We start from the raw sequence: 23,876 nt of genomic DNA on the forward strand, positions 1-23,876 counted from the left end.
CCCTCTGCTCTCATGCTGGCCTGTGTCCCCCAAGGAAGCCTGCTGGCCCTCTCAAGACCCTTTGCCTCCCGCGCACTCCTTGGGCACTGCTGCCGCAGCCCTGGCCCCCGGGGAAGCAGCCAGCTCCGGCAGCACGAGCGCATGCCTTGTTTATGCGGCTTGTTCCCAGCTCTTGGCGAGCTGAACACCCATGCGGCCCTTCCGGGGCTGAGAGCATGCCTGTGCTGTGTGGGAGAGCCCTTGGACAGTGCGCTCCATTGAGATGCTTGGGAGAGGGAGCCACAGGCCTCCATGCCTGTGGGTGCTTGGAATGGATATCAGGCTACGAAGGTGGGGAGGGGACGGAAGGGAGCAGCAGAATGCCTTTGCTTGGAGAGGGGTGCCGGATCACGCAGGCATGTGATGATGAGCTGGGAAATGGTTGTGCACCCGCCCATGGGCTGGGACGCCGTGCTCCTGATTTGTTTGTTCCTTCCTTTCTATATGGCCCAATAGCCGAAGCTCTCTGGGCAGTACACAAAAATTAAAACCAAAAAGCACACAGTAAAACAATATCAAAAATAAAGGCATTAAAGCCACACTATAACAATACATCCAGAATGCAGTGGAAATGCTGAGGACATGTTGGTGTGGCCATTTCACTCTCCTACAGAAGGTGGAGCTCATTCTCCCAACACTCGTGGCAATATTTTGTTGCCAGGAAACAGAGTCTTCCATTTATCTTTCCATGGTGCATTGTTGGTCTGAGGCTGCATGCACCTATTGGCTAGTGCTCATGCCCTGGCTGGTGAGGAGCCACACACCTCAACCCAGCCAGATGGGCAGTTAATAAATCTAATAAATAAATAATAATAAATAACCCTGCTGCAAGAAGTGGACTGGAAGCTTCTGCCATCATAAGTGTCTTGGTCTATAAGGAGCCACAAGGCTCCTTGTTCATGATTATCTCTGGCAGTGGAATGGCTGCAAACACAGGAAGCTTTCTTATATGGAGTCAGACCCCCCCCCCACCCACCCCCACACTTGGTCCATCTACCCCCGCATTGCCCGCACTGACTGGCAGCAATGGCCCTCTGCAGTTTCAGGCAGGCGTTTTTCCAGCCCGCCCTGGAGATGCTGCCAGGGATCGAACCAGGGACCTTCTGTGTGCAAAGTGGGGGCTCTGCCGCTGAGCTGCAGCTCTTCCCTGTGTTTCAGTATTGCTGATGTAGCCTTAAATGCACCAGCATGTCTACTCCGCAACACCAGCAATGTATCGATATCCTGCTATTTTGTAACTTATAAAAAATATTTTTATTTTATTCTTTGAAGGCTGTATTCTGGTTCTGCAGCATGCATCTCGTTTGGGGGCAGGGGTGGAGCTAATGTATTTCTTAATTTGTGAATGGGAATATAACTTTCCCAGGCAGCAAAATTAACTCTATCCATTATGAGCTGGGCGGGGGGTGTGTGTGCTGCCACTCTGCAGAGAGCTGGGGAGGGGTGGAGCTCCCCAGTTCATCTCCAAACGCAAGTTCCTGTCTCCACCTGACTCAGTCGGTGCAATAGAGGAGGGTTGCCAAGCCTTTCATCATTCTTAGCCAACTCCGCGACGTGTGGGGCATGAAAAATGGAGTCTGTGATAAAAAGTCACACCACGTATACTTGTTCAGAACATTCTTAACTTTTATTTTCTTTAATTTTATAAAATACACCTTGTAAGGTAAGTCTTTAAAAACATAATCCTTTATGCTTTGTTAAACAGTTGAAATTCAAGATCAGAAGTGAACACTTTCAGCTTATTAACTATTTTCTTTCATGTATTTATTTTTTGGGGGTGGGGAGGGGTCCCGGTTATGTGTTATTTACATCAACGTGAAACATAAGGTACGGATGTCAGGTGGCTTCTTGTTTTCCCCTTTCCCCAGCCCCGTGTGTGCTTACAGACGACCCTATTGATTTCCACCATCTGGGCCAGGCCAGGCCTGCTCAGCAGGATGCCTTGGCTTGTCCTCCCACCGAGACCAGCACTGATGTCCCTGCAGTTGACACGGCTCTGCCAGGAAATAAGCACCCAACCAAAGAATCTCTCTGCTGCTTGCGGTAACGAAGCAAAGGCCGAGGCTGGAGCCAAGAAGCTCCATAGGATGTTTGCTTCCTGATGTGGTGCTTGCCGGCCTGGAAGGCTGTGAGGCTTCTAGGGGTGGCTTCAACCATTTGGTCCTACGCCACATGGCAATACCAAAGTCCCAACCCTAAGTTGGCATCTCCGGTCAAAAGAGAAAAAAAGAAATCCAGTTGCCTTTTTAGCCTGTACATTTTTATTATTTGGAGTACTTGCAAGACACCTAGAGGGGGCTTGGTTTCCACCTGCACCAGTACATCTTTAAAAAATTCTGTAAATAAAATGGCCCAGAGTGTTCTATGCAATTCTGCTCTTTGACTTCTCTATTCTGGATAGTTTGGCCTGTAAATTAACCAAGACGGAGGCTCCAAATAACTGGGACACATTTGTGGCAAACAGTTATGGCTTGCAGGAGACAGCAAATAGTAATGAGAAGAAAAAAGCAAAGGTTATATTCTGCAAAAGTTCCTCAAGGTATTGCATATATGAAGGAGGCAAATGTCACTGGGAGAGGAAGAAGAGGAGGAGGAGGAGAGCACCATTAAGAAGGCCGGAGAAAGTGCAGTTCTGCAGCTCATTGCAAAGGGAAAGGCACATCATGGCCTGGGTGGGCAGTCCAAAAGGTTATCCCACATATAGCAAAGGCGCCCCTAGCATTACACACTCAAGCGGCAGGTTACGGATGCCCTTGGCATAAGACCGAGTCCTGCCCAACTGGTTAGAAATGTGCGATGGCGGCACAGAAGATGCAAGAAGAACAGCCTAGCTCTCCCCATCCATGCATGAAGACAAGAGCCCCGCTCACTCTCAGGGGCACCAAGCCCCTTAACTGGCTGGTTTACAGAAAAGGGGAGTTTGTCGGCATTGGGGATCAGTACTCTCTTCCCGTTTTGGGAAGATCCTTGCTCTAAACCCCCTTTGCCTGGGCAGTGGCGGGCAGGTTCACATAGATAACAGTTTTTGTTTCTCCTTCTTTGGTCCTGCATCTCTTGTATAATGACAGAAGGAAGTTTCATTTCCTGTTGTGTGGAGGAGAGTCTTGACTTGAACAAGGGTAGCAAGCCCCACATGTTTCTTTCTCCTTCCCTCTCTCTCAGTAGCAGGCACCGCCTTAACAAGTGTGATTTCACTATTCTTTCTTCTTTGGAGCAGGAGAGACGGAGTCAACCTGCCGCCTTCCTCACTGTGAATGCGAGGCAAGGAACCCCGTGTTTGGTGAGCTTGGCGGAGACCATACGCTGGCTACAGATGTACACAGAGAGACAAGGGCATGAAGAGCTGTCCGTTGCTGGAGGGGGGCTCTCCCCCTCCCTTGCCACACACCCTTCTTCAAACAGCATAGAGGAAAAGGAGGGGAAATAGGCAGGGAGGCAGAGTTAGAAGAGGAGAGCCTGGTGCAGAGTGGCTGCGTTGCTGGGTTAAAGCCTTGTAGTTAGAGGAGGAAAAGCGTCCTGTAGATGCAGCACGTCTCCCTCATCGTTTAGAACTTTGTGCCTCGGCCCATCAGTTTGAGGACCGCAAAGTTGTAGGTGGCTGCGATGATGAAAGTGAGCTGGAAGGATAAAAAGCAGGACGAAGGCAGTGAAACAAAACAGCATAATGCATTTTTTTTCCATGCTGAACAGCAACATCGATATGCTTTTTGTTTGAAACCCTGCTCCTCCCAGATGTCCTGCCAGGGCCCTCCAGCTCTGCTGGGAGCACTCTCTTGGAATCCCAGCCACCCACTGCCAAAGCCAAGGGCCCACGAGGGGGAGGGGGAGGATTTCTCAGCGAGAGGGAGGTCATACACCGCAATTCATTCCCAGAGGCAAAGCAAAACACCCTTGTTCACAGCAGACAATAAATGGTGCTGTTATTTTGCAGTCGATTAGATACTGATTTTAATGTTGCTGTTTTATCATTTGGTGCAACATTTTGAGCCTTTGGTAGTACAAAATGCAAACTTTAATGATAATCTTATGCCAAATGCATGTTTGCAGAAGCAAGGCCTGAGCATGTTTCCCTTCTGCACAGGTATGTGCAGCAACTCCTTCATGGTCTTCTCAAGCTGCACCCTTTGACTTCTGCGCACCCGTGCCTCCTCCCATGCCCACCCCCGCCCGACCTTGCACCTCCAGGCAAGTCTTCTTGGTTGCCACCTAGGGTGCATTTGCAAATCTAGAAGGCTATTTATTGTCGTCAGGCAGAGCAAAATTGCAGACAAGCCGTTAAAGACCATCCTTACCAGTGCCACCAGTGTGATAGCAGCTCCAACAAATGCAGCAATGAACAGGTGGAAGGTCATCTGGAACTGTAGGAAATGACACAAGTAGCCTGGGTCAGTCCTGGATCCTTCCAAGAAGGAAGACGTGGACTCTCCTCTGAGGCGGGGGCCCAGCCAGCAGCACTCATAAAGACTTAGGGTGACATTTGTACCACTTGCTCATAGCCTGGGTGAGGTTGCACCTTGGCTCATGGGGCCAAAGAGAAGTGTCTGCTGTGCAAGCGGGGTTGCTGCTGGTGCCCGACTCCCAGGCTGGGTTCTGATCTGGGAGCCTCAAGACAGCCAACCTAGTCTGTAGCTGCAGGAGTGGGATACTAATAAAGCAATGAGGGACCTCTGAAACTGCCAATGGCAGGCAGCCTCTTCAGCTGAGCCCCCCTTCCTCTCTCACACACACATGGAGGGAGGGGTGGCCCCTCCAAGATGGCGCCCCTGCTACCTCACCCCCATGTCTCCCCTAAAGACAGAGAGAAGATGCCCTGTGCTCCTCAACTGTTGTCTGTACCAATATGCCAATTTATGCAGGCTCTATTATTCAGCTAAACCACCTACGATGAATCAAGTAGGATTTCTGTAATCTGGTGACAGCCCTGAAAAACAGTGTAATCCTGCACTTCATATCACATCCCAAACCCAACAAATTGCAGGTTACTGAATGGTGAGTAAATTAAGAACGGTTGAATGGCCAAATGAATGCCCAGTGAAAGGGTATGTTGGGTGGGGGCTGGAGGGTGGGACTCTTCATAAGGAATTGGGTCTCCTCTCACAGAGGGATAATCAGTGAGCGCCTAAGGCAATGTGTGGGCTGATCATCTTCTCGTGCTACTTTCTTTAAGATCTGTGCAAAACCAAGTCCAGGCCCCCATCCGTTGTTAGTTTTCTGAAACCAGAAATCCCCAGAATTGCGCCTTCTTTCTCCATAAGATGCCCCCTCCCTTGCTGTATGTCTGCAATGGCTTTGAACGTCTGGGCTGGCCAGTGTGTTTCTGCCTCTGCTTCTCCTGTGTGAAGAGTCCAGGCACAATGGCTCGGAACTTGCCTCAGACGTCTTGCAGATGGAAAGGAGGCTTTGGCCGCACACTCTTCCTGGGGAGGCGTTCCACGGCAGGACACCTGTGTGGGGCACAAGACATCCTGGGTGAGCCGATGCTGAGGCAAGGTGGCCTCCCAGCACAGAGGGAATGCTCCAGGTCAGACTGCTGCGTGGCCAGGGGAAGGCAGGCCAGTGGCTCTGCAGGAAGCCGCGCCCGCTGGCTGACTCAGGCCTGGCTGTCAGCACGCTTTCTCTCCAGAGACGTTTTGCTCAGGGCGTGAGACATCATGCCCTGGCTCTGCAGGCTGGGGGGCTCTGGAGGCAGCCAGAGGGGATGTTTTAGAACAGGGGCACAGGTCCTCTTGCCCAGGGGCCACATTCATCCCTCCTGGGATCCCACTCTGGCTACGCCCCTTCTGCTGGCCCCCTTCCCCCAACTACCAAGACTTTGGAGGCTTTCCAGATGGCATGCAGCACCCTCCCACTTCTAAAAGGGTGCAGTGCCGCTCCTCCTATGGCTGAGTCGCTGGCAGGAAGAGCTCGAGGCAAGACAGGCTGGCACTTTAGGCCCTGCCCCCCTGGCCTTTGGCCATGCCTACCGCTGGGATGCGGTCCCCCAAAACATATCCACATCTGGCCCTCAGGCGGGAAGAGGTTCTGCCCCCCTGCTCTGGGAAATCCCACAGCCCCGTTCCTTGGGAGGGACACACTGAAAGGCCAGCACTGCTGGCTGTCCATCCGGGGAGGGTGGGGGAGACCCAATCCTCAGGCAGCTTCCCAGGGAACAAATGGAAAAGCCCCAGCAGGATGGCCGCCCGCCTGCCCCGTCCGTTCCACCCAAGGCTCATGCCTGCCTCCCTCTCTGGCAAGGAGCCCAGCCCGCCTCTACAGAGCAAGGGCGACTCCCACGTCGAGGACAAGCCCAGGTTCCACAGGACGCTGTGAGCTGGATTTTGACACTGTGTCCAGGAGTCTCCTGGAAAAGGCTTCCATTTGCTAACAAGAAGGCCTGTCTGAGCCACTCACCATACATCCTGGCATCGGTGCACAGGTTGCCGATGCTGGCAGAGGTCTTGGTGGGGTTGGCAATGGAGTTGCACGTTGTCCAGGTGTTGAAGTAGATGTAAACGGGAACTGCAGAGCAGGCCAAGACCAGAAGCCAGATGACAGCCAAGACATAAGTAATGCCCACGAACTGAAAGAAGGAAGAGAAGCGAGGGCTGTGAAGGTCAGCCAAGGCCTTTCAGGCACACGAGCATGAGACTGGAGATCTGCGACTGAAATGACTCCAGAAGGCCTCTTCCGAGTGGAGAGGGAAAGGGAGCACCTCCAGCCAATGGGGCTGCAGAAAGGCTGAGCCCCGGCGCCCATCTGTGCACTTGGGCGCTGCATACAGCTCTCACCAACGTACACAACCATGGCCTTTCCGCACAATCAACCCAGAGTGTGTGTGCAACACCCCGCTTATTGCGTACGCGCAGCACGTCTTCCCTCAAAGGGCTGCGTGTCTACTGTGGGATGCACATTTCCCCTCACTCATGGAGGAGAAAGCGATCGGTGGCTGCCAGCACTGCACGCTACCCCTGGATCAGAGGCAGTCTGCTTACGTACCCCAGTCTCTCAGGAAGAGGAGTGGGAGGGTGCTGTTGCAGCCATGCCCTACTGGTGGGTTTCCTGTTGGGGCATCTGTTCAGCCACTGGGTGAACAGAACACTGGGCTAGATAGGCCTTTCGTCTGATCCAGCATGGCTCTTCTTGCATTCCCCAGTACTCTGCCTCTGCTTCTCCTGCGTGGAAGTGTTTTGTACTTGGGGAAATTGTCAACGGCTGTACAACTGCAGTTTGCAAAAGAGGTTATTTTGTGACTGCTGTCTGGAAAGCCATTGCAGGAGCAGCGTGAGCACCTACAGGGGCCTGTGTGCTGCGGTGTGGGCATCGTGTGTGGTGTGATGTGAGAATGGTTGTGCGATCCACCCTGATACACACATGCCCTCCTCCCCCTGTTTTGTGAACCAGTCTCACTGACGTTATAGAGGCTGTGCATTCCCCCACTGTACATTTCTAATGCGGAGATGCTCTCCTAGCGATACATTTTAAAAGTGGAGAGCATCCGCAAAGGTAGCCCTGCCTTTTCCTCTCTGCTGCTGCAATGCCTCCCATTTCAGAAACATTATTATTAGACTATGTGCGTTTCTTCCTGGGGCAGAGGTCACAACTTTCCAGACATTTTTTAAAGGGGGGACCAAGGGTTATCATCCCATCCATGACAGATTACATCTGCCACATATGAACAGGATGTTGAGCCCTCACTGCTTGTAAGGGCACTGAACAAAGATGAATATGTGTCTGAGGAGCACGCTGTGATTGTGCAGAAAGGGCCCAAAGGTGCAAGCAATGGTTTCTGAATGGGCCAGATGGTCAAGAACAGGCACACTCAATTATGCATGTGCGTAACAGCTGTGGCTGCTTCAGTGCCTCTTCGGGGCTGGGCGTGTACCCCTGGCCCCCAGCAAGCATGTTTTCCAGTGCCTGATGTGCCCATCCCAGAGTATGAGTCAGTGTGTCATTTAGGTGCATGAGAGGAGGAACTGTGTGGGCCTGGTGTGGAGCATCTGGCCCGAGAGGTGCACAAATAAACTGATCTTGAAAGAAAACAGCACTTGCTCTGCTCAGTTCCCCTGGTTTGAGCCCATCTTGGTTTGGAAATTGCAGATTTGCATTCTGTTTAAAATGGGCGTTTCTGAGACAAGCAACTCCTCCCACTGAAGGGGAGACTTTTGTTCCCAGCAGCTCGAAGCATTGCCTGTTGCAATGTGGGTTGGCATCCTTACTTCTCTCCGCCTGATGCAGAGGAGCCAAGGGGCCTCTCTTTTGCACCCTTTGGCTGTGAAGGGTTTGTACTTAGTCTCCCCTCAGTCACGGAGGAACAACACACACCACGCCACTGCTCTGAGGTAAGCCATGGACTTCACCTCTGCTTCTCTCCAAGAGTCCAGGACATCTTTGTGGTGATGGACCGAAGCAGAAAGTTCAAGGATTTGTTACTTTAATAGCCCAGCAGCCTTCAGAGATTGCCACGCACCATTCATAGGGCACAAGCCAGGTGGGCTTCCAGGAAGAGTGGCTGCTGATCAGCAAGAGGCTCAGAAACACCCATTTGAATACCATAAAGAGAAGCCCCTTCCCCACGGCATAATCCATCCCTTGTCAATTGCACCCCTTTTCCCAGCTGTTTCCTTGTGGACTAGCAGCTTCACATGCCCAACAGTGCACAGGATGAAGCTGGCTTTGTAGGGCAGGCACACAACATCCTGCCTATCATTTAGATTAAAAGGATGGCTACATTTTTCCTCGTGAACCATTTAAAAAAATCTTTCTGCTGGACTGCTTAGTAGCCCAAGCCCCAGAATTCTTGGCCAGCGGGGGTGGGGGGTCCTGTTTCAAGGTGTGTCTGTTGCACAGCACTGGCAGGCACACTTGGCCACAGTCCTTTATATCTTCCTTTAAAAGTTGCCATTGTAAAGAAAGCAGAGGGACAACAAAGCGGGGTGGGAGGGGCAAAGGTGCCTGACCGGCAGGTGAGAAGGAAAATGAGCTGGGGGGTGGGCAGAGAAGGGAATGGGTTAGCGCTGGCAAAGGCAGACGTCAAGGGAGCCATTTGGGGAGGTGAGAGGAAGAGGCTGCATGGTGAGGGGAGGCATGTGGGGGACCTGCTGCTGGGGGTGGGGGAAGCAGCCGCGGTGCAGTTTTCTCTCCAAGATGCCATCAGTTCAGTGCAGCTGCTCCTGCCCGTGCCTGGTGGGACCACCTCGGCACCAGCCACGGCCATGAACAGGACTGCAGTCTCATGCCCATCAGTCAGTGGTGGAGCCAGCCAAGTTGCTCAAAGGAGAAGCAAACTGAGAAGATCACCTTGTCGGGATGTCCTAGCCATTTTCCCAAACAGTGGCACACCAGCTCCAAAGAGTGAGCCTGACGGTGTCCTCTGGAACCCCTCCCCTTGTGGGCCCCTGTTACCGTAGCGCTGAGGCCCTTGCCACAGATGGTGGTCTTGTAGTCGCCAAAGATCTGCCTGACAGCGCCGGTGGTGTAGAAGCCTTCGGCCAGCAGGAGGGCTCCAAAGAGGAAGAAGAATCCAGCAATCCCATAAATGGCGTACTGGAAGTCGTGGATCCTGCAGAAGAATGCAGAGAGCAGAGCAGGCAGTGTGGCGGCGGGGCGGCCCTGGATTCTGGCCGCGGCTCACTCCCCTAACTCAGCGTGTGCTGAGCCATGCGAAGAAGCCCTCTGGAGGGAGAGACCGCCAGACCCACCAAGCGGCATGTCTACCCATTTGCGGCACGGCTGTGGTGCTCATGAGCTGAATCTTGTCCAGGAGCTACAATATAATCCGTTAACTGTGGAACTTTATTGGGATTGCAAAGGCTTAGAGCTAAGTAGCAGAATACTGCAATAAAAGGCTGTACTGAGACTTGTGCCTCGGCTCCAGGAAGTCAAATTCTGACAAGGGCCTGGCCAAGGGGCCAAGGAGAGTGCCGAGGTCTTGGCCGGTGGAGGAGGGGGGTCAGCGAGTGACGCTTAGCCCTGTTTCTTCTGCAGAAGAAGGCTGAGCAGCAGAGGGGGCGGGGCTGGAGCGTCACCACTGGGAGCCGAGCATACTTACACGTCAACCAGATACTCGTAATCCTGGTAGTTTTTGGAGAAGTAGGTCTCGACCAGGTGCTCTGTGCCAGTGAGTGCTTCATGTCCGCAGCCACAAAAGAGCGCTACCCCCAAGAAACACAAACCAGTGGCCACCAGTGAGGCAAAGGGTGCCCCAACAAGACATCTTGCACAGCACTCTAACAAACCTGCCGGGAAAAGGGGGCGGGGGGAGAGAGAGAGATGTCCCATCAGCAGAGGCAAATATATGCCCTGCCATGTAGATAGAAAACAAAGGTTGGAGGAGCAAGGGAGTTAATAGGAAGTGCAATAATGAAAGGACAACGGGGGGAGGGGGGGCTCAGCCATATGGGGATGGGGGAAGACGAAGTTCCACAGCCTTAACGGATCCTCCTTATTATGACTCTGCATGGCTGAAGATTGAAACACAACTTTCTTTGGGGAAGAAAACAGTGCAAAGCCAAGCTGTTCAACAGAGGAAGCCCAGTTCCTACAAAAAAGGGGCCCTGGAGATGTGTCTGTTTATTTGCACCCAGCCTTCCCACCTAATGATGCTCAAGGCGGCCAATAGCAATAGTAAACATACAATAAAGACCAATAAAATAGAAAGTAAGAAACAACAAATATCACAGGTAAAACATTAATAAACCCAGTACAAAGAACCAGTTAAAACCAGTTTCAGTGTATTTACAACTCAGCTTATGGGCCGATGACCAGTCTAAATAAAAATGTCTTTGCCTGCTGGAGGAAGGTGGCCAGGTTTAGGGGCTGGCCAGCCCTCCCTTGGCAAGGAGTTCCAGAGCCATGGAGCAGCTACCGAGAAGGCCCAAGACGTGGCTGATCGCAGATCAGGACAGGATGAGGTGGTACCTCCTGGAGATTCATTATAGGAGGGGGGAACCCAAGAACACCTCAGCATCACAAAGCAAGACCTGGGTCGAGGGCATCGCCTGTTTATTGTTACTGTGTTGTTTTGATGGGCCAGTTTCAGTGGAGTGGCTGAGGGTGGGGTGGGGTTGTTCTTTCGCTCTTCTGTCTCTGCTCTTTTATTGTTGTGGGTTTGTTTGATGATATTGTTTTCTTACTGTTTTTTATCTAATATATTGTAAGCTGCCTTGAGTGGCCATTTTGCCTAGAAAGGTTGAATATAAATTCTAATATAAACATACAAGCAGAGGATAAATACATCTCTCTTGGTCATTTGATTACAATGAGGAGGAGAGAGGGAGATGCAATTTCATGCCTTTAAAGCCAATCTCACAATTTAGGGCTCTGGTTCAAGAGTATTGTGGCCATTTTGTGTTGATCCCAAAAGAAATGTAGAACTGGAATGTTCAGAGCTCTTCCATCTCCTCTGTGGCTTAGACTATCCCAGCCATGCCAGCCTTTCCTTTCTTAAGGATTTAGTGGAAGCTGAAGAAGTCTGTGTGAAATGACATGCAGCAGGTTGGGACTGAATCACCACAGGTGAGGGAAGATGCACCTTTAAAAGCGACAGAACAACCCCGGCTGCTGATACATGGTCTTGAGTAGGTTCCATGGTATCTTGGTTTACATCAATCCAAAACCAAAAAAGGGCAACTCTCTCGCACACACGTGCGCACACACAGGCAGAGCAATGCAACATCTCAACCCAGCAGAAGCTGCGCTGTGGGGTGGGCAGGATCCAGAAGACTTTAGAAATGTGGGTTTACTGCCAGCATAGACAAGTGGTGACTGATCCTCTTTGGAGCTTCCAAATGAAAAGTCCTGCACAAGGATTTCATTGCTACTTCAGAAGAGTTGCTTTGATTTTAGAGGTGCTGGATGTAACCTCCTGAGCATGATCCCACAGGCAGAGCTCAGTGCTACGAGCAGGCACATAAACCTGGGCACTTGCGCATGCTCTCTCTCGTCTCTGCCTGGCTGCATTAACGCACGCATGTGGACCATTTCTTGGATCCCGCTGGCTGGTGCTGTGTGCTCACCTCCCTTTGGGACCAGGCTGTGCCCGCCTTTGGGTATATTTGGGGAGGGGAGCAAAAACACCAACCAATCACTCTGTGATGGACAGTAGCAAGGGGCCAGGCACTCCCCATCCCAAACCAACAGCCCTCCACCCTGGCCCTCAGGATGCTCTGCCTTCCTGCCAGCATGGGCCCTCAGAGTGGTGGAGTCCTTTGAGGCGAGGCCTTCGCCAGCACTCATCTCCACAAGCTTGTATCAATTTACTGGGTTGCTTCAAATTTGGGGAAATGGGAGCTGAAGTCACCTGGGGGGGGGGAATCCTGTGCCCAGTTCTGCTGGACTGAGCTCCTCCCTCCACAGCAGTGGGGCACGTTTGGTTGCACTGGCAACTGCCATGGGGGAGACAAGGAGACTGAGCCCAGCTGGCTTGAGCAGACCACACCGAGGAGAAAACGGCTTTTGGCTGTTGGGTTTCAAAGGTTCAGATGGAGACAAGGGCAGCTACCTGGAGAACTCAGATGTGGAACTGGATCCCGGTTTGGATTCTGAGGACCCGAAGTTTGTGGAGGTGTTTGGCTCTGGGGTTTTGGTTCAGGCACATCACTAACATTATCTATATTATAAAAAATACAACAGTAAACCTGAGAATGCTCAACACAGTGCAGAAGACCCAAGCCCCTGCCCCACTCGCCTCCACGTGGTAAGTGCCGCTGCCACGCCCCGGCATGGACTTCTGCACAGATGGCTGCGGCCATGACGATCAGCCCTGGCTGGCTGGCTTTGGGCACGCGGGGAGGGCTGAGCCCTCTCACAGTTTGTCCCCCTCCTTGTCCCCAGAGTGCTTTCTCCCCCCTGAAGAATGAGCCCATCAGAAACTGGAGGGATCCAAGGGCCAAAGTGACAACCTGTGCTGATCTCTCAGTGGCACAGAGGACAACGGGGGGGGGGGTGTTCTTCCCCACCAAGCTCGGAGAAGTTCATTGGCATTCTCGCTGCTCTGGGGAGGGCTGGATGGACCAGAGGCAAGGGAACAATGGCAGGCCTCCTTCCCAAGCCTGTCTTTGCCCCCCCCCCCAAGCAGGGTGTGGAACTGGCTGCCTCCAGGCCTGGTGCTGGGCACTGCTCTCTCCCCCACTGTTCATCTGTGGCATCTGATGGGGCTTCAGGAGGCAATGAGGCAGGTGGTCAGTGGCCCAGGATGAGCTCCTGGGTCTTCCTTGTTCTAGTCTGGGAACCAGGACAGCCCCAAGGGACCTCCTCACAGCCCTGTCCTCCTCACAGCCCTGCGTGGACAGCAACATGGCGTAACATCATGGAGCTCCACTGCTGGCTGTGAGATCCGCCTTTGCAGGTGCATCTGAACAGAGAAGCCTGAGGCTGCATCGGGGCCGGCCAGCGGTCACTTGAGCGGCAGGATGGTCTCCTCCAACTGGCGGTGGGCCTGCGGTGTGTCAGGCAGAGAAAGGCATTTGCTAGCCCTGCTCCTGGGATCCTTTACACAGGAGAAGCCAGGCTGAACATGGGAGCGTGGCCTCCTCTGCCATGGAGATACGGGCCCTCCCAGGCAAGCAAGGGAGTGCTCCAATTTTGACCTGAACATCCCCCCCCCATCCCCACACACTGTGTGTAGATATACCTGCAACAGAGCATAACACTTCTATGATTCTATGATTCTGCTTCATGCACCCGATGAAGTGGACCATGCCAGCATCAACGTGTTCGTCTTCACAGTGCCATGAGAGTTTTTGCAGCACAGACTAACACAAGGAAATTACCTAGACCAACACTTTGGAAATTGACCAGAACAGTGTTTTGCTTCTTCCGCTCACCTGTACAGATCTGGGGAAAGTCAGCTAACATCCTCCTAAGGGTCTTCTTTTCCTTCCTAAGTCTACCATGTATTGCTCCTCCTGCATCCTCTCCTCCTCCACTTTGTCTCTCTGATCAACCTCGTAGCTCTCCTGTGAATCCCGCCCAACCCACCAAGTGCCTTCTCAGCTGCACTGGGGTCCACATGAAATCTTACCATGCTGCACAGTGCACTGAAACCACCATCATCACCACCTCACACACACCTGAACGTCCTGCTTGTGAGCACAGTGCCCCTTGCAGCAGCCAAGCAGCGGACCCTTGTCCAGGCTGAAGTGGAACGGGTCCTTTCAAAGAACGGGTTGCCAGGAAGAGCCCTTTGCAAAGGGGGCTCATAAAGCAGCACATGGGCATTGTGCCAGCTGAATACCACTGACGGTGAGTGACAGCGGGGCCTCTCATTGAAGCCTCTTTCATCATTGGATATATTCTCCCTTTTCGTGTATACAGCCAAAGCTCCCTAATCATCTTTTCTTTGGCTACAACATGACCTGCTTCCTTCACCTTTTTTCACCCTTGTAGCTCTCCTCAAAATACATTCTCTCTTGGTTCCTTTTCTAGTGCCCAAAACTGAACTCCATAATCCAATGAGTATTTTGTCAGTGGCAGACAGTTGGGCAGACCCAACTCTTGAGAACCACATCTTTGAGGTTCCTTCCTTCTGATCCTGCTCTCATAGAACTGTAGGGTTGGAAGGGGCCTGTAAGACCATCGAGTCCAACCCCTCTCAGAAGCTTCAACAGGCATGTGTGTTTGTGACATCCCCACAGATTTGACAGGTGTACCTGAGGAGAACACGTCACGCATTCTGTACTGTCCACTACTTCATCCAAGCCCTTAAGAACAATACCAGTCCTAGGGTATAGGCATGCGAAGCTGTCGCTCTGCCGAAGCCTGGCAGGCTCAGGTTTGGTCTGTGCCTGAATGGGTGACCCCTGGGAAACTCAGGTTACACAGGAACATCGGAAGCTGCCTTAGACAGAGTCAGGCCCTTGGTCCATCTAGCTCAGTATTCTCAGCACTGACTAGCAGCAGCAGCAGCTCTCTGGGGTTTCAGGCAGGAGTTTTTCCAGCCCCACCTGGAGATGCTGCTGGGGATTGAGCCTGGGGCCTTCCGCACGCAACGCGGGGGCTCTGCCGCTGAGCTACACTAAGGCTTGGATGCGGCAGGACTTTTTAGCTTGGAAAGAAAAGGAGAGTAAGGAGAGGACGTGATAGAGATGTATAAAATTATGCATGGTGTGGAGGAAGTGGCCAGGGAGAAGTGTTTCGCCCTCTCTCCTAATACTAGAACCCAAAGGGATAATCCCATGAAACTGAACGGCGGGAGATTCTGTTCAGATCAAAGGAAGGACTTCTTCACACAGTGCAGAGTTAAACTGTGGAATTCCCTTCCACAAGATGGCGTGAGGGCCATCAACATGAATGGATTTAAGGGGACTGAACACATTCACAGAGAATAAAGCTACCAACGGCTACTAGTCCTGATGGCTACATGTTAACATCCCCCCCATCCAGTATCAGAGGCAGTATGCCGGTTGCTGGGGAATATGAGCGGGAGGGGGGGCCGTGTCCACATGTCTTGTCTGTGGGCCTCCCAGAGGCATTTGGCCCCTGTGGGAAGCAGGAAGCTGGTCTAACTGGGCCCTTGGCCTAATCCAGCTGCAGGACTCTCCTTAAGTTCTAATGTTCTTAACCCTCCTCGAGATCTATTATGAAAGAAAAGTGGGATATAAATGTAATAAATAGACAAATATCATCCTGTCTCCAGCAAAACTCTGCAGAACCATGCACGGCCCGTTTCCAGACGGATGCTGGCCCATTTCTTTCTGTCACTTCCTGTGTCCTCCCCACATGGGACTGGGCCTGCAAGAAGAGGGAGGGCCACACCCTCAGCTTCCTTGCGCCTCCCCACTCAAGGGCGCTTTGTGGACCCTGCCGCAGACTTGCGCCCTGTTGCAGTTCCTAGCACCCCCAAAAAAATCCCCCCCGCCAGGGAGCAGGCTTTTCTCTGGGCACCTCCTCTCCTTGCTGGAGGCCAGGGCTCTGGGATGGAGCTCAAGGCGGCACACTCCAGAGCTGAGCAACGGGATCTGGAGTGCAGGAGGAGGAGGGGCATATTTAGAGACAGAGAGGGAAGAAAGACCCCCTTGTCTGAATACAGTGCACAGCCTTGTGCTGAGGTGGGGGCAGAACAATGGGCACAAGACAACTGGGATGGGCCTCCAAGCCGAGCCTGGCTCTCTGCCTCTCCTAGGCACAGTGCTCCCGTTGGTGAGGTCCAGGGAGTGAGCAGCTCTGGCTGGTACAGGACACAACGAGGGGGCACGGAAGTGGCAGAGTCTTCCAGGAGTTGCAGCGGGGGGGGGGGCTGTGGACCCAGAAAATGGCCCTTTCCTTGTGCCTGCGGGAGATCAATTTGGTGGCCCAGTTTCAGGCCTCCTCATCAGCAGCAGGGACAGAAGAGGCAGAAATAAATGCTTCCCTGCACACAGAGCCCCCTCAGTTGCTGGGAACTGTAGCAGGCCTCCGGACAGGGCAAAGCTCTTGCTATGAGAGGCACGGCTCTTCCTGAAGGGATGATCCCAGGTATCTGTGGGTCCCCCTTGCGCCAGCCTGGAGCCCTCAGAAGGACCAAGACACTGTGGGCAAGTGAGAGCATCCACCCCAGGGAGGGGAGGGGCCTGCTTGTGCTCACATGGGATCCATCTCCGAACAAGCAGGACAGCGCCAGAAAGGGCAGCATGACAGCGTGTCCGGGGAGTGCCTTGGGGGGGCTGCGGGAGAAGACGGGGCCTGTGGAAGAGCCCCAAGGAACTGGAGCCTCTCCTGACATCCACCTCAAGCTGGTTCAGCCTCCGTCTGCCACGGCTGCTAGTACTGCTCTCCCTGGGGGATCTGAGTGGGAAAGGAGGCAAGGACCCATTCCCTTTCCACCGGCTGTCAGAGGATTGCTGTATTCCCTAACAGCCAGGACATGCAGTTGGAGGGGAGGGGAAACACCCTGTGAGAAGCAGCTGCTCCAGGGTAGCTTTAAAGTGACCCCTGATCCGGAACACCCCGCCGGACTGGGGGCATCGACGACTGCGTGCCTCGGTATGCAGCCAGCCAGTTGTGAGCAGCCCCACACATTTCCTCCAGGGCGGAGACAGGCTCAGTATTTGGCCCAGGAGAGGAGGCAGAGCTCCCCAGGTGGAGGCGGCTCTGTGGAGTGCCGCCTGTCTGAAGGGCCGTCTTTCCTCCCTCAGGGATTCTGAGCAGTGAGTTCACTGGGGGCTTCCAGCCAACCACTGCAGAGCCTGCAGAGAAGTGGCTGCGGACTCTTGGGGCGGCCCCACACCTCAGCTAGCCCTGGTCTGTAGGTCTACCTCTCAGGCCACCTGGCTAACATTTAAAAGACCTATCTGCCCCCCCCCCCGTCCACCTGCGGTGTGGAGGGAAGCCAGAGTTCACTTGACACCGGCCCCCCTGCGCTCTGCCTGCCCAGGCTCTCTGAGGAGGCATGGAAAGGGCTGGGTGGCTCTCTCTGGCGCCCCTGCAGAGGGGGCGGCTGCTGCTGAGCGGAGCCTTCCCCCAGCCCCAGCCCTCACCCGCACAGTCCGGGCTTCACGCAGACAATACGTCTACATAGCTCTGAAGAGTATTTCTAAGAGCCAGCCAGGAGATGCCCACAGGCCTGGCGCCCGAAGGTCCCACCCCATCCCTGGGCAGTGGAGCTGTTCAGTTCAGGCAGGACTGGGTCATCTGTGCCAGGCACACCTTTGCACCTCCTGCACCCCCCACCTCTCATGCACATCCCAGCATTCAGCAGGTCCTCGAATACCCGAATGAATCTGAGCATCCTCTCTGAGGGAAGCGCCAGGAACTGGTTGCCAAGGAAACGGCAACTGTTCAGCTTTGGACTTCACTTTCACCAGTGGGGGGCGGGGGGAGAGGTGTGAGGGGAGAGGCTTGGAAATCTCACAGGCTCTCTTCACAGAGGCTGGGAGGGGAGGGGGATTAGGAAGGAAAATGAAAACACTCCCTTTCTCCCCCACCCCATCGGCCCCGTCCCTGCCCTGAGTGATCAGCATTGCTGCGAACTGTTTGCCTGCAGGCAGCTGAGCTGCTTCTCTGAGCCAGCTGCATTTCTGGGGCACAGAAAATCAAGGCCTCTTTCTCTCCTAGATTCTCTCCCCGTTCTTTTCTGTATTGTTGTATTTGTATTTATAGTAGAAGCTGCCATGTGAAAGTTCTTTGAAGAGCAGGGTGTAGATACTTAATGAATAAGTCAAAACATGCCCTTTTTTAGCTCTTGTAGTAACAGAGAAAAATATCAAGGAAAGAAAATGAATGAAACAGGGGGTAACCCCCCCTCCCCTCAGAGGCATGGCCAAGGGGCAGAATATCTGGATGACGCGCTTGCCCGCCCTGATATCCTGGTTGCACCACGTACGGGATGAAGCTTTTTGCCCAAGCCTGAGTTCAGTCCAGAGGGCTGTGCATTCAGCAGAGAGGAAGGGGAGCTCCTGGCTCTGGACCCCACAGCAGGGAGGGAATGAGGACAAGCCTGCTTTTTGTGACATCTGGCCTGATGAAGAGATCCAATGATCTCAAAAGCTTTTGGTCTGCCTTATAAAAGGTATTACACCAACATGGATTTTGGATTTTTTTTCTTCTTACAATCAGCATAGTGACTTTCGTTTGCTTTGTTTTGTTTTGAATTCTCTGATAAGTTCTCGAGCACTCAGGACCCACACACGGGTTGCGCCCCATGGGTCACACCAGCAGCAGCACCACCAGCTGCTTTCCTCTTCCTCTTAACTTCTATTTTTGAAGTGAAGGAAAAAACTGGGTGGGGGGGGAGAGAGAGAGAGCAGGAGGGGAAAAAGGTGGGGGGAGATGTATATACAATAAAATGGGTCCCATGTAGCAGGAAGGGGTTAAAGGTGGATCTGAGGTCTGAAACATTTGGAGGGAACAGTTGTAGAGTCTTACCAGACTCAAGGCCTTTTCCCAGACACACTGGGAAAGCCCAAAGACATTCCCGCCTTTCACTTGCCTGCAGCCAGGCACGGGTGGTGCAAGAGGGCACCTTTAACTAGCTCCTAGGAGCATCTGCAAGCCCCCAGGTCTCAACTGCTGCTTCTTGCCTCTGGGTCTCTGCCCATGCCAGAGCTCCTCACCCAGGATGCAGCAGCAGCCTTGCGAAAGGCAATGTTTGGGGTGGGGGTGGGAGCTTCGTGCTGCCTGTGGCTGTGGCAGGCACGTGTGCCTGGCTGACTGTGCGCAGCGAGATGGTGTCGGTGGGATTTCCAAGCGAGTTTTGGCTGCTGTGCACCAACGGGTGTGTGAACGATGAGCTCAGGGTCATGATTCCACTTATCGGAAGCCATGAAAGCTGCTCTCTGGCAGAAGAGGGACGAGGAACCGGAGCTCCCATCCTCTGCACCGACCATGAATGAAAGAACAAATGGCCTGCAATGAACCAGCCCGCTTGTTAAGATCAGCCTCTGAGGCCTGCTCTGGGTCCCTCCACTTTCTGAAGTGCAGTGGATCATGGTGGGAAACTGACTTTTCTGTGGGGACACCCTCCCTGTCTCTTGAATCTGCTCCCTGCTGAGGTGTGCCTGTTGCCATCATTGTTTTCTTTTTGGTGTCAGGTCAGAGCCTTTTCATCTGCCCAGGCAGATGTGATATTGTGACACCTTATTTTAATAACCACATTATTGTGATTTAATGTTTTATTGTTTTACTTGTGGTTTGCTGCTTTGTTGTAAGCCTCTCACAGCATTTGCTGAACAGCAGCCCACACACACACACACACACACAAACACAGCCCTGGGAGTGGCTGAGCTTCTCTGTGCCTGGTAAATAACATTTTCCATGATACACCTTGAGGTGCCAAACTGACTTACTGCCCCTCTGACAACTTAACACAGGAAGCAGCAACTGTTAACTCCTGACACAGGCATGGCTCCTTCTTCATGGAACAGTAGGGTTGGAAGGGGCCTATAAGACCATCAGGTCCAAGCCGTGGTGTTTCTGTGGCGGCATCACCAATGGGACCTCCCCCCGGGATGCAGAAGGTGTTTAGCACTCATGACTGCTCCTGATCTGAAGAATTCTGTGGCCTGGCGTCACCCCTTCTGGGAACAGACCCAAGAAGCCAATGAGGCTGGAACCCCAGACTTCCAGAGGAAAATGCAGTTGCTCCCGCTGGGATAGTCACACCACTGGGATATGTCCATGTCCAATGTACATGAACCTAGAGATCTCTCTGGATCTGGTTTAGCCTGACAGTTATTACTTCTGGAGATGGAGGTGCCCACCCCACCCCCACCTTTGTGTCAGTTCAGAAGTGCGGTCTGCTGCTGGGCCACCAACGACCAAAGTAGTGGAACTGCATTTGAGCTAAACTGGGTTTCAGAGAAAGGGCTTTTCTGAAACCCAGAATGAAAAGGTTTCCCAGAACAAAAAGTCTACTAAGAAAACCATGGATGGTGGAAAAGAGGACAGAGCTAGGTGTTGGCAAGGAGGTGAGTTCCTGGAAGGACAGTGGCAGCATGGAATGGTTGCCAAGTGGCTGGCTCATCTTGAATATCTAGTCCTAGGCTAGAGGGATAATGTGGCTCGTGTGGCCACTTTTTTGGCCCAAAAGCAGAGTTCCTGTTGCCCTCCAGCAGCCTCTGCAATACATTCTGCCTCCTGAAGGCATCTCTCAGGGCATCTTGTTCTACTCCTCAACGGCTCTTAGGATAAGGAAGTTTGACTACTGTTTAAACTAAATCAACTGTCCTGAATGTTAACTCTCAATGGATATGGTGAATAACTGACCAACAGGTACACACACACAAACACCCCATTTCCCCCCCTCGAACCATAAGCTAAAAATAATTTTTTTTTTTTAAATAGAAGAGTCAGAAGTTGCATGTCCCCTCTCCCCCCTTCAATGGCTACATCGATTGGGGCATGTGCATCCTAGGATGTCAGATTCAAAGCTGGAATGGAACTGCTGCAGCCACCCTGACAGCTGGGCCCTGCTGCCAACGCCAGGTTCCTCCCAGAACACCCGGCACTTGCATGGCCTTCCAGGGTGGGGTGACCTGTTCAAAAGCCACACGGCAGCTTTGGCAGCAGCTCAATACCGGGAACTTTTTGCCAGGAGGCAGGGCATGCGGGCAAGGCACCAGAGTCGTCCGCTGCCAGAAAGATACAAAACTACCCTGGATCCCCTCCGCAAACAACTCCAGCAGTTGACTCCAGCAGTTGAGAACAACTGGCAGAAACATCCTAAATGCCTCTTTCCACCAACATTAGGATGCTAAATGGGAGATTCACAGATTTCAAAGGCCTTTCGAATGGGTATGATGCCAAATAGGATTAAAGGTTCCCTTTGGGCTGTAAACTCACCCATTGCTTTGGGACGCAAGATAAGCTGTTGTTGGCGCTTTCCCAGCCTCTCTTCAGTTGGAACAACCCTGGGTCGGTCGTCGCTGCCTCTGCGTCCCTCTGGATCTATCTGCCCTGCCCTGTCCTCCAGCAAAGAAAAGGGCTCCCGGGTGGACAGCCAACCCCCTTAAAGGGGCAGCCCCCCCTTTCCCCTGCTCCTCCTCCTCACCCTGTCCCTCCCCTCTTAACCCTCCTCTGGACGGGGCGTGTGTCTCGTGCGCGTGTGCAAGCGCTGCTCTGCTTTGCTCTCTTTCTGTGGCTTGCAAACTTTTCTCTCTCAAGAGTTGCGTGTGGGAACGGGAAGGGTAGGCGACTTTGCTTCAAGTTTGTTACCCTTTGGAAATGCCTCCCAGGAAGAAAGGGGAAGAAAGGGAAGCGAACAGAATGTCTGGTGTGACTTGGAAGGGCCTGGCCGACAGATGTTTGGACACACCTTGGCTCCTTTGCTTGAGCGCTCCCTGGCAGTCCACAGCCTCCTCAGCACTCGGCCCCTGGTTTCTTCCTGCTCTCTCGTGGTGCAGTGTCATCCAGGCGGCCCCGCTGGATTCTCAGCAGGTGCAGGCCCCAGTTCAGGATAGGACTGCAGCAGGGGCAAAGAGTTCAGCCATCCCCATCCCCATCCCCATCCCCCCGATGTTGTGGTCCCAGTCTGGCTGTGGCTTGGCGGGGTGGGGCGAGGCTGTGCCAGTTTTGTTTTTTAAGAGGTTTTGTTTTTTTAAGAGCCACACAAGGGCTAAAGACATGAATTGTGCCACCTCTAGTTTGGCCCCGAGTCATACATTTAAAAACCACAAGGTATCGCGGATACAGAGGGCTCCTTTGCTCCCGCCACCGTTCTGGGCAGGCTGTGCCTCATCACTGACAGCTGAAATCAAGCCCTGCTGATTTTCCCTGTAAGCTTATTAATGGCCCCGGTTTTTAGTCTACACCCAGCCAAGCCTCCATGGCAGGTTTCATTCTAGTTGCGTGGAAGCCCAAGAGGCACACAGGTGCCATTCTACCTCCTGTCCACCCGCCCCCCCACATAACATCAGCGCTGCTCCCATTCCTCCCCTCCGGAGCCCAGTCCTTTCCAGCCCACGCAAGCCACTCTGAGGCCCCTTGAGCAGCCTGGAGAGGGCAGCGCGTCCCTTCCAGCCTGGAGAGGCACCAAGCAACAATGTGGGGATTGTCTCCCCCCCTCCTCCTCCTCCTCCTCCTGTGGTACGATAGCACAGCTTGCTGAGTGCCAGGCTGCTTCTGAAGGTCTTGTTTATTTGTTTGTGAGGTTAAGCTGGGAGTGATGCTAGAATAATTTGTTCAGGGCCCTGAAGACGATTTCTGGGGGAACAACAACATTGAGCCAGTGTGGCGTAGTGGCTGGAGTGCTGGACTGGGAGTCGGGAGATCCGGGTTCGAGTCCCCACTCGGCCATGGAAGCGCGCTGGGTGACTTTGGGCCAGCCACACACTCTCAGCCCAACCCACCTCACAGGGTTGTTGTTGTGAGGATAAAACAGAGAGGAGGAGGAGGAGAATGTAAGCCGCCTTGGGTTCCTTGCAAGAGGAAAAAAGGCAGGATATAAATGCAATAAATAATAAATAAATAAACATTGCTCTGCTTAGCAGACATTGCGAGCGATGTGGGGTGGGGTGGGGTGGGGTGGGGTGGAAACAGCCACAGGAACCCAGGGAGCTGCCTTATCCTGAGTCAGACCCCGCCTTGGTCCACCCAGCCCAGTACTGTCGACACAGGCTGGCAGCAGCGGCTCTCCAGGCTTTCAGGCAGGATCCTTTCCCAGCCCCGCCTGGGGCTCGGGCCTGGGGCCTTCTGCATGCACAGCAGCCAGGGGCGCCACCACTGAGCCATGGCCCTTCCCCTGGACAGCAACAAGTGCAAAATTTCCCAGGTGGGCTCTGCTGGTACTAAACAGGGCTGACTTGCATTATTTTATTTTAAGTTAGCTTTCGGACACCTTTCAGGGTAGAACCCTCTCATGACTCTCTCACTTCGATGCAAGGAGAAGAAGGTGCTGCGAGAGGAGGGGGATCTGGGGTGGCAGGGGAAGTGGGGGCTATGCAGAACTTGTATCCCAGGTGTAAGGGCAATGGGACGCTGGGGCGTTTCCACACATCATGGCAGTCAAGCGTGCCCTCGAACTACCCTACGAAGTGTTCTGTCAGTGCTCTTGATGAATAATGCAAGGTGGAAGAGAGCACTAACGGAAGTGGGCGTGTATTCTGGCCAGTGAACACCTCCCGTTCACGCTCCCGACTGCTTGGGGCAAGAGAAGATCTAAGCCCTGCGAGCGCCCGAGGCGTGCTCTGTGGGGAGCAGAGGCGTTTCCTCTGCGGGGTCCCACTTGTAGACCAGGCTCAGGGAATTGGGGCGATGCAGCCGCTGGATTCTAGAGAAAGGCTGTCTGCTGTGTGGGGCTCTGCACCACAGCCAGGGGCCACCGAGTCCGTGGGGTCCCTTCCTCAGCCAGGGGGAGTGGCGGGCCTCTCCGCCCAGCCGCAGCCTTCTTCGCAAGTGGCGTTTCGACGGGCGTTTGCATTCCCCACCTCTGCAGTGGCTCTCCTCTG

At 53.4% G+C, this 23,876-nt stretch overlaps 1 protein-coding gene across 3 annotated transcripts; it reads right to left on the minus strand.

Moving 5' to 3' along the window:
* Positions 1 to 1,642: 1,642 nt before the first annotated feature.
* Positions 1,643 to 22,334, minus strand: PLP1 (proteolipid protein 1). 3 transcript variants are annotated; one of them, XM_084813388.1, is made up of 8 exons: positions 21,746 to 22,334; positions 12,518 to 12,625; positions 10,067 to 10,253; positions 9,421 to 9,577; positions 6,430 to 6,598; positions 5,410 to 5,483; positions 4,332 to 4,397; positions 1,643 to 3,656 (listed from the first exon to the last, which is right to left on the minus strand). In XM_084813388.1, the coding sequence occupies exons 1-8, from the start codon at positions 21,837 to 21,839 to the stop codon at positions 3,585 to 3,587; spliced, it is 927 nt and encodes a 308-aa protein (XP_084669514.1). In that variant the 5' UTR covers positions 21,840 to 22,334; the 3' UTR covers positions 1,643 to 3,584. The 3 variants fall into 3 exon arrangements, with proteins under 3 accessions (XP_084669514.1, XP_084669517.1, XP_084669516.1); XM_084813391.1 differs by lacking the exons at positions 12,518 to 12,625; positions 21,746 to 22,334 and adding an exon at positions 21,274 to 21,404; XM_084813390.1 differs by lacking the exons at positions 12,518 to 12,625; positions 21,746 to 22,334 and adding an exon at positions 21,274 to 21,404 and having other exon boundaries at positions 9,316 to 9,577.
* Between the last annotated feature and the right edge of the window lie 1,542 nt (positions 22,335 to 23,876).

This window comes from Heloderma suspectum, chromosome 9 (assembly GCF_057233095.1).
Source record: "Heloderma suspectum isolate Gila_16-S chromosome 9, 16-S_ref, whole genome shotgun sequence".
Taxonomy (NCBI): domain Eukaryota; kingdom Metazoa; phylum Chordata; class Lepidosauria; order Squamata; family Helodermatidae; genus Heloderma; species Heloderma suspectum.

Excerpts from the sequence above, each read along its gene's own strand:
- PLP1 (XM_084813388.1), bottom strand. The coding sequence starts at position 21,839 with ATGACACTGCACCACGAGAGAGCAGGAAGAAACCAGGGGCCGAGTGCT. Across the intron at positions 9,578-10,066 it reads TACGAGTATCTGGTTGACGT|GATCCACGACTTCCAGTACG; the intron begins GTAAGTATGCTC and ends ATTCTTCTGCAG. Across the intron at positions 5,484-6,429 it reads CACCGATGCCAGGATGTATG|GTGTCCTGCCGTGGAACGCC; the intron begins GTGAGTGGCTCA and ends TGCCCCACACAG.